This window comes from Bos grunniens, chromosome 23, assembly GCF_055505025.1.
Source record: "Bos grunniens cultivar Pamir isolate PY7600 chromosome 23, Bosgru_T2T1.0, whole genome shotgun sequence".
NCBI classification, from domain to species: domain Eukaryota; kingdom Metazoa; phylum Chordata; class Mammalia; order Artiodactyla; family Bovidae; genus Bos; species Bos grunniens.
The window spans coordinates 30,783,350-30,791,969 of record NC_141187.1 but is presented as its reverse complement, the minus strand read 5'-3'; the positions used below and the strand labels follow the sequence as shown (position 1 = coordinate 30,791,969).

The 8,620-nt window shown below is 38.1% G+C and overlaps 1 protein-coding gene across 1 annotated transcript; it reads left to right on the top strand.

Moving 5' to 3' along the window:
- Nucleotides 1-5,651: 5,651 nt before the first annotated feature.
- LOC147347210 (olfactory receptor 12D1-like) lies at nt 5,652-6,660 on the top strand. The gene has a single exon (XM_086370521.1). The coding sequence runs from the start codon at nt 5,734-5,736 to the stop codon at nt 6,658-6,660; it is 927 nt and encodes a 308-aa protein (XP_086226647.1). The 5' UTR covers nt 5,652-5,733.
- The last annotated feature ends 1,960 nt before the right edge of the window (nt 6,661-8,620 follow it).

Sequence of the window (8,620 nt, the reverse complement as noted above, 5' to 3'; positions counted from 1 at the left end):
GCATCTTAAAGGCATATTAATAAGTGAAAGAAGATTACAAGTACATGGCATTCTGGAAAAGGCAAAACTGAAGACAATAAAAAGATCAGTGGTCGCCAGGAGTCTGGGGAGGGAAAGATAGAGAGATCTAACTCGGGATTTTTAGGGCAGGAAAACCATTCTGTGTGACACTGTAACTGTGGATACCTGACATTATGCATTCGTCCAAACCCATAGAATGTACAACACAAAAAATGAAACACGATGTAAATGGTGGGCTAGAGAAGGAAATGGCAACCCACTCCAGTGTACTTGTCTGGGAAATTCTATGGACAAAGTAGCCTGGCTGGCTACGGTCCATGGGGTCGCAAGAGTCAGACACGACCTCACGAATAAACCACCGCCACCACATGGGCTTAATCAGGAATGATATGCCAGTGTTGATTCATTGATTGTAACAAAGGTATTTCTCTGTAGAGATGTTGGTAGTGAGGAGGCTGTGTGGGAAACAAAGAGGGGTTATGTAGGAACTATGTATTTTCTGCTCAATTCTTCTGTGAAACTAAAAGTGCTCTGAAAGTCTGTTCATTTAAAACAGTAACAATAAAATCGATGTAAATAAGAAGCAAATTTAAAATGAATTTGAAGCTTAAGTAATGCTGCCTAATAAAAACCAACATATACAAATCAAATATTCAGCTACAGCAACAATGATTATATAGAAAAGTTAGTAGGATATGAAATACAACTAAAAATAGAAATGAATTCACCTTTTAAAAATGAACAAAACTTACAAAAAATTTTTCTATCCAAAGATTTAAATTAAAACTGAATAAAAGTAGCAATATATCACATTTAAATATGAGATAATTAAACACTGTAACAGATCATTTGTACAAAAAAAAGAAATGAATCCAATATATTTTAAAGAAAATTCAACAATCAGTTCAAAGGGAGTCATGAAGGAGACCACACAATTAATGAATAATGTTCCCACCTAGACCACTCACTCTAGAGTCTGAGCAGGTCAGTTCACTTCAGTTCAGTTCAGTCACTCAGTCATGTCAGACTCTTTGCAACCCCATGGACTGCAGCACGCCAGGCCTCCCTGTCCATCACCAACTCCTGGAGTTTACTCAAACTCATGTCCATGAGTCAGTGATGCCATCCAACCATCTCATCCTCTGTCGTCCCCTTCTCCTCCTGCCTTCAATCTTTCCCAGCATCAGGGTCTTTTCCAATGAGTCAGTTCTCCGCAAAGGTGGCCAAAATATTAGAGCTTCAGCTTTAGCATCAGTCCTTACAATGAATATTCAGGACTGATTTCCTTTAGGATGGACTGATTGGATCTTCTTGCAGTCCAAGGGACTCTCAAGAGTCTTCTCCAACACCACAGTTCATAAACATCAATTCTTCAGCACTCAGCTTTCTTTATAGTCCAATTCTCACATCCATACATGGCTACTGGAAAAAATATAGCTCTGACTAGACAGACCTTTGTTGGCAAAGTAATGCCTCTGCTTTTTAATATGCTATCTAGGTTGGTCATAACTTTTCTTCCAAGGAGCAAGCGTATTTTAATTTCATGGCTGCAATCACCATCTGCAGTGATTTTGGAGCCCCCCAAAATTAAATCTCTCACTGTTTCCATTGTTTCTCCAACTATTTGCCATGAAGTGATGGGACCAGATGCCATGATCTTCGTTTTCTGAATGTTGAGCTTTAAGCCAACTTTTTCACTCTCCTCTTTCACTTTCATCAAGAGGCTCTTCAGCTCTTCTTCACTTTCTGCCATAAGGGTGGTGTCATCTGAATATCTGAGGTTATTGATATTTCTCCTGGAAATCTTGATTCCAGCTTGTGCTTCTTCCAGCCCAGCATTTCTCATGGTGTACTCTGAATATAAGTTAAAAGAGTAGGGTGACAATATACAGCCTTAACATATTACTTTCCCTATTTGGAACCAGTCTGTTGTTCCATGTTCAGTTCTAACTGTTGCTTCCTAATCTGCTTACAGATTTCTAAAAAGGCAGGTCAGGTAGTCTAGTATTCCCATCTCTTTCAGAATTTCCACAGTTTATTGTGGTTCACACAGTCAAAGGCTTTGGCATAGTCAATAAAACAGAAATAGATGTGTTTCTGGAACTCTCTTGCCTTTTCCATGATCCAGCGGATGTTGGCAATTTGATCTCTGGGTCCTCTGCCTTTTCTAAAACCAGCTTGACCATCTGGAAATTCATGGTTCATGTACTGTTGAAGCCTGGCTTAAAGAATTTTGAGTATTACTATACTAGTGTGTGAGATGAGTGCAATTCTGCAGGAGTTTGAGCATTCTTTGGCATTGCCTTTCTTTGGGATTGGAATGAAAACTGACCTTTTCCAGTGTTCTGGCCACTGCTGAGTTTTTCAAATTTGCTGGCATATTGAGTGCAGCATTTTTACAGCATCATCTTTTAGGATTTGAAATAGCTTATCTGGAATTCTATCACCTCCACTAGCTTTGTTCGTAGTGATGCTTCCTAAGGCCCACTTGACTTCACATTCCAGGATGTCTGGTTCTAGGTGAGTGATCATACCATCGTGATTATCTGGGTCATGAAGATCTTTTTTGTGTAGTTCTTCTGTGTATTCTTGCCACCTCTTCGTAGTATCTTCTGCTTCTGTTAGGTCCATACCATTTCTGTCCTTTATTGTGCCCATCTTTGCATGAAATGTGCCCTTGGTACCTCTAATTTTCTTGAAGGGCTCTCTAGTCCTTCACATTCTATTGAATAGAAATATTGAATGATAAGCAGGTCAAGCTTATCAAAGGCATGGAGTCACAGAGAAAGCGGCTATTTTGTTTGGGCCACAGAACTTCAACTGGGCCCATCAGGGCCACAACCAATCCATCCACCATTAAGCCAGATAGACGGGCTATGTCCACCAGCTCCAAGTACCATCTGGGAGTGGCAGAGAGGGTAATAATTACTAGTAGTGATTATGTTCTTTGACAACCACCCAGAAGCATCCAGCTATCCTGGGAGAGTCAAAGATAAAGAACTGGGTCAAGGACCCAGCCATAGAAATAAATACCGCTTGCAGGAAGCCCTCTAGCATTTTTGGCATCACTTTAAAGATGTAGGGGGGAATAAAAAAAGATATGGAGATTTTCAAGGAAGGACAGAAATAAAAATATATGGACTGAGAACAATAATTTACACAATGAGTATACAATAATTCTTATTGATTTGTATTCTATTTATAGCATATCCTAGAACAAGAAACTATTAATGTGATGAATATGTAATAAGTTTCAGCAAAGGAAGAAAAATAAACTACAGTAGAAAGATATATAAAGTACATGGCATTCATAACTGTAATTAGAAAACTTTGATAGATGTTAGATCACATACAGGTACTCCTTCAATGAATCAGATAAATTATTTTTACCTAAAGGATATAGGAAGAAGTGAAGATACACATTGGAGAGACCAGCCTCATTGTCCCAGAGAGAAATGTGAGCTCAGGGACCCCAAAATTAAAGAAAATATTTTAGTGTTAATCCCAACAGTGAAGAATCTGATTTAGAAGAAACAAAAACAATACTACTTCTCCATATTCCTCTTTTTTGTTGTTGTTTTCCATAGAACCACAGTAATAAATGAGCAAAATATTTAAAAGGTATTGAAATACACATATCTTTCTGTAGGGATCAATGGGATATCACTGGCCCTCATTCTTTAACTGTCATTGCTCAATTTCCTTCCATTTCTTACAGAGTTTTTGAAGGAAAGTGCCCAAGATAAGAAAATGCATCCACACCTCTGGTCCCAGGAAATAAAAGGTAATTTAAGAAAACATGAGGTCATTGTGAATTGTCTCAAACTGTTTGTGGTTCTAAAACTAAGAAAGAAACACAGCAAGCAAAGAAAATAGGAACAACAACAAAAATGGAACTCAAGATATGAATTCCCCGAGGAGAATTTTCTTATATTACAAGGAAAGAAAAGTAACATGTTAATTTTTATAATAATCTTCACCAGGGTACATCCTCTCTTAGGGATGATATGTTTAAAGATCTGTGGATCATAAAAACAGGCAGAATTTCAGCAAGAAGAGGTTTTAGAAGATGAAGAGCATATACTGTAATCCATCACGTCAAATATGTTTCTACTCTTTATTTTTCAAGTATTTTTATACCATTTACTTTTCAGGAGTGTCAACCTGATAAGCCTTCTTAACTGTGAGTTTGAACACTCAACCAGGTAGGAAAATGAACTAGGAGACAAGCTGGAGAGTTGTCCATATTATCTGTCTTCTTGCCTGTACTAAATTTACAAGCCAAGGATTTAGACCTGTTTCTTATCTTATAATGAACCTTGTGTTTGTAGATTATGAAGGTTCTTTACTGCCTACAATTTTATTGCCATATCTCTAGATATTCTCAAAAGTAGATATGTAATCTTTAAACATTTATGATGCAGTGAAATAAATCATTTGTTTCAGAAAGTTTCGTTGCTGTTTTTATAATGTTAGGAAAAGGTTTTTTCTCCAAATGAATTTTTGATACGATTTTGTTTTGTGTAGAGAACCAAAAATAATATCTGGCATGACAATTATATCTTAAGCAGGAGTCACAGAGTTTAACACTTTACAAAATATACTTGGCTATTAAGGAAAATTAATAATAATTATTAATTTCCCTGATGCTGGGAAAGATTGAAGGTGGGAGGAGAAGGGGATGACAGAGGATGAGACAGTTGGATGGCATCACCAACTCAATGGACATGAGTTTGAGTAAACTTTGGGAGTTGGTGATGGACAGGAAGGCCTGGCATGCTGCAGTCCATGGGGTCGCAAAGAGCTGGACACAACTGAGTGACTGAACTGGACTGATTATGGAAAATTACTCTGAATCCCTTGGAGCCAGTCTTTCATAAAGGTGTAATAAAAGTTAGATAATTTCTCAAACTTTATCTGGTTATAAAGCCTAGAATCCCACAGGATCCCTAGAAATGTCCCCTAATTCACTTTTTTATTTTAGTCACTTAAAATCTTTTGTCTCTCCTCTCAGGGATTTTCCAAACTTCAGATGATTTCCTTTTTATAGGGAGCACTTTAATGTTTACATCTCTATTCAGATTCCTTTAGCTCTTATTATTCTCTCATTGTCTTTTTCTGAAGTGAAACCCTTCAGGTGGTTTCCTACTAAGTCAAGAGACAGCAGTGGGGAGTGCTTGAAAGTTTCCCCTCTGTTAGAGCTGACTTGGGATGACAAAAGGGAAGTTGTATCAGAATGTAGAAGTTCACAGCCAGATAAGATGCTAGGCTGGCAACAACCTCTGAATCTCTGGGTGAAGGAAAAAATAATAATGATAAACCTAATGAAGAAAAAAAGTGATTAAGAAACAGTTCATTACCAACATGTAACCTTAATATTTATGAAGTTAATGGTCCAAATATTATACAATTTCTGGTGCTGTAAATGGTTAAAATAACAATGCTCTCCCTCAGAATATGATGTCTAGGTAGGAAAATCCTCAGCAGGAGGCCTTTGGTTCTGATGAAAGTGAAAGTGGCTCAGTCATGTCCGGCTCTTTGAATTCTCCTGGCCAGAATACTGGAGTGGGTAGCTGTTCTCTTCTTCAGGGAATCTTCCCAACCCAGGGATCAAACCCAGGTCTCCCGCATTGCAGGTGGATTCTTTACAGGCTGAGCCACCAGGGAAGCCCACAGGAGATAGCATTTCATTATTGTTTTGTCTTTTAGGTGATGCTGAATCAAACTTCCGTCACTGAATTTTTCCTCCTGGGAGTGACAGACATCCAAGTACTGCAGCCGGTTCTCTTCATGGTTTTCCTTACAATTTACTTTCTCAATTTGGCTGGAAATGGAGCCATCCTGATAGTTGTCATCTCTGATCCAAGACTTCATTCTCCTATGTATTTTTTCCTGGGCAACCTGTCATGTCTAGATATCTGCTACTCCGCGGTGACTCTGCCAAAGATGCTGGAGAACTTCCTCTCTACGCACAAAGCAATTTCTTTCTTGGGATGCATAAGCCAGCTTCATTTCTTCCACTTTCTGGGTAGTACAGAGGCCATGCTGGTGCCCGTGATGGCCTTTGACCGCTTTGTGGCTATCTGCAAACCACTTCGTTACACTCTTATCATGAGTCATCAGGTCTGTACCCAGATGGCTGTCACTATCTGGATCACTGGTTTTTTCCATGCCCTGCTGCACTCAGTAATGACATCTCACTTAAACTTCTGTGGTTCCAACCACATCCATCACTTCTTCTGTGATGTTAAGCCATTGCTCAAGCTGGCCTGTGGGAACACTGAGCTCAACCAGTGGCTGCTCAATAATGTCACAGGGACTTTTGCCATGGGCTCATTCTTTCTAACCCTTCTCTCCTATTTCTACATTATTATTTATCTGTTCTTCAAGACCCATTCTTGTAGCATGCTCCATAAAGCACTGTCCACTTGTGCCTCTCACTTCATGGTAGTTGTTCTTTTATTTGGTCCTGTTTTTTTCATTTACATTCGTCTTGCCTCAGGTAGCTCCATGGACCAGGAACGGATCATTGCCATTATGTACAGTGTGGTCACTCCTGTACTAAATCCACTGATCTATACTTTGAGGAACAAGGAAGTGAAGAAGGCATTGAGGAGGGTGATCAGAAGGAAACTCTGATTTGAAGAAGTCTATGGTATCTTCTGAAGCATAAACAAGCAATGAGACAGTTGAGATGTGAAATTATATTGCTTCTTGAATTGTTTATCAAATACATAAATACATATATATATAGATAGATATAAATACATATATATGTGTGTACATGCTAAATCACTTCTGTCAGGTCTGACTCTGTGACCCTTTGGACTGTAGCCCTCCAGGCTCCTCTGTCCATGGGATTTTCCAGGCAAGAATACTGGAGTGGATTGCCATTTCCTCCTCCAGGGGATCTTCCAGACCCACAATCTGAATCCACGTCTCTTACACCTCTTGCATTGCCAGGAGGGTTCTTTACCACTAGAGCCACCTGGGAAGCCAATCTATACATGTGTACCTGCAAAAGGCTTGTCTAGTGTTCAACAATGCATTCTTAGGTAATAGAAATGAACTGTGAACAAATGAAACATCAGCCATGGAAGTCTAATGCTGAATTTGTTTTTGAGATGCCAGTGATAAAATAGATTTGCTATATATCTCAACAAACTCTTCTCTGGATTTAGTTACAGAAATTTGCCTCTATCGCTCATGTAACATGTACAGTTTTTTAAGCCTGTCTAAATGACTCCTCCAGGTTAGCACATTTTAATGTGAGAAGTAAAATTATTATGCTTTCAGATTTTGAGAGTTTTAATCTAGGACATAATTACTCAGAAAATTAAATAACTCACCATTTAACATACTATTTAAGGGGAATTTTTTTTTTTTTTTTTTTTTTTTACAATTGATACACAAGTTTATTAATTTAACACTAATTTCTATCCTCCAAATGGAGTCATTCTCTACCTGACTTTTGCCCAGGTCAAAAACAGATGGGTTAAATTGGATAAGAATAGGAGTCATCACCTCTGAATCTTTCAAGTCTTTTGATGCTACCATGAACCTCTGCAATTCTTCCAGATGCATTGTGTATTTTTTGGTTTATTGTTTGTTTGTTTTTTTTAACGCCTTTTATTGCCATACCTCATTTTACTGTGCTTTGCTTTAGTGAGCTTTATAGATACGTATTTTTTTTTCCTTGTTAATTTTCTGTTTAGTTGATCTATCCATAAGTGTGAGTGGGGTATTAAAGTCTCCCACTATTATTGTGTTATTGTTAATTTCTCCTTTCATACTTGTTAGGATTTGTCTTACATACTGCGGTGCTCCCATGTTGGGTGGATATATATTTATAATTGTTATATCTTCTTCTTGGATTGATACTTTGATCATTATGTAGTGACCTTCTTTGTCTCTTTTCACAGCCTTTGTTTTAAAGTCTAATTTATCTGATACGAGTATTGTGACTCCTGCTTTCTTTTGGTCCCAATTTGCATGGAAAATCTTTTTCCAGCCCTTCACTTTCAGTCTGTATGTGTCCCCTGTTTTGAGGTGGGTCTATTGTAGACAACATATGTAGGGGTCTTGTTTTTGTATCCATTCAGCCAGTCTTTGTCTTTTGGTTGGGGCACTCAACCCATTTACGTTTAAGGTAATTACTGATAAGTATGATCCCGTTGCCATTTACTTTATTGTTTTGGGTTCGAGTTTATACAACATTTTTGTGTTTCCTGTCTAGAGAATATCCTTTAGTATTTGTTGGAGAGCTGGTTTGGTGGTGCAGAATTCTCTCAGCTTTTGCTTGTCTGAAAAGCTTCTGATTTCTCCTTCATACTTGAATGAGATCCTTGCTGGGTACAATAATCTGGGCTGTAGGTTATTTTCTTTCATCATTTTAAGTATGTCTTGCCATTCCCTCCTGGCTTGAAGAGTTTCTATTGAAAGATCAGCTGTTATCCTTATGGGAATTCCCTTGTGTGTTATTTGTTGTTTTTCCCTTGCTGCTTTTAATATTTGTTCTTTGTGTTTGATCTTTGTTAATTTGATTAATATGTGTCTTGGGGTGTTTCTCCTTGGTTAAGGGGAATTTTTAAGAGGTATG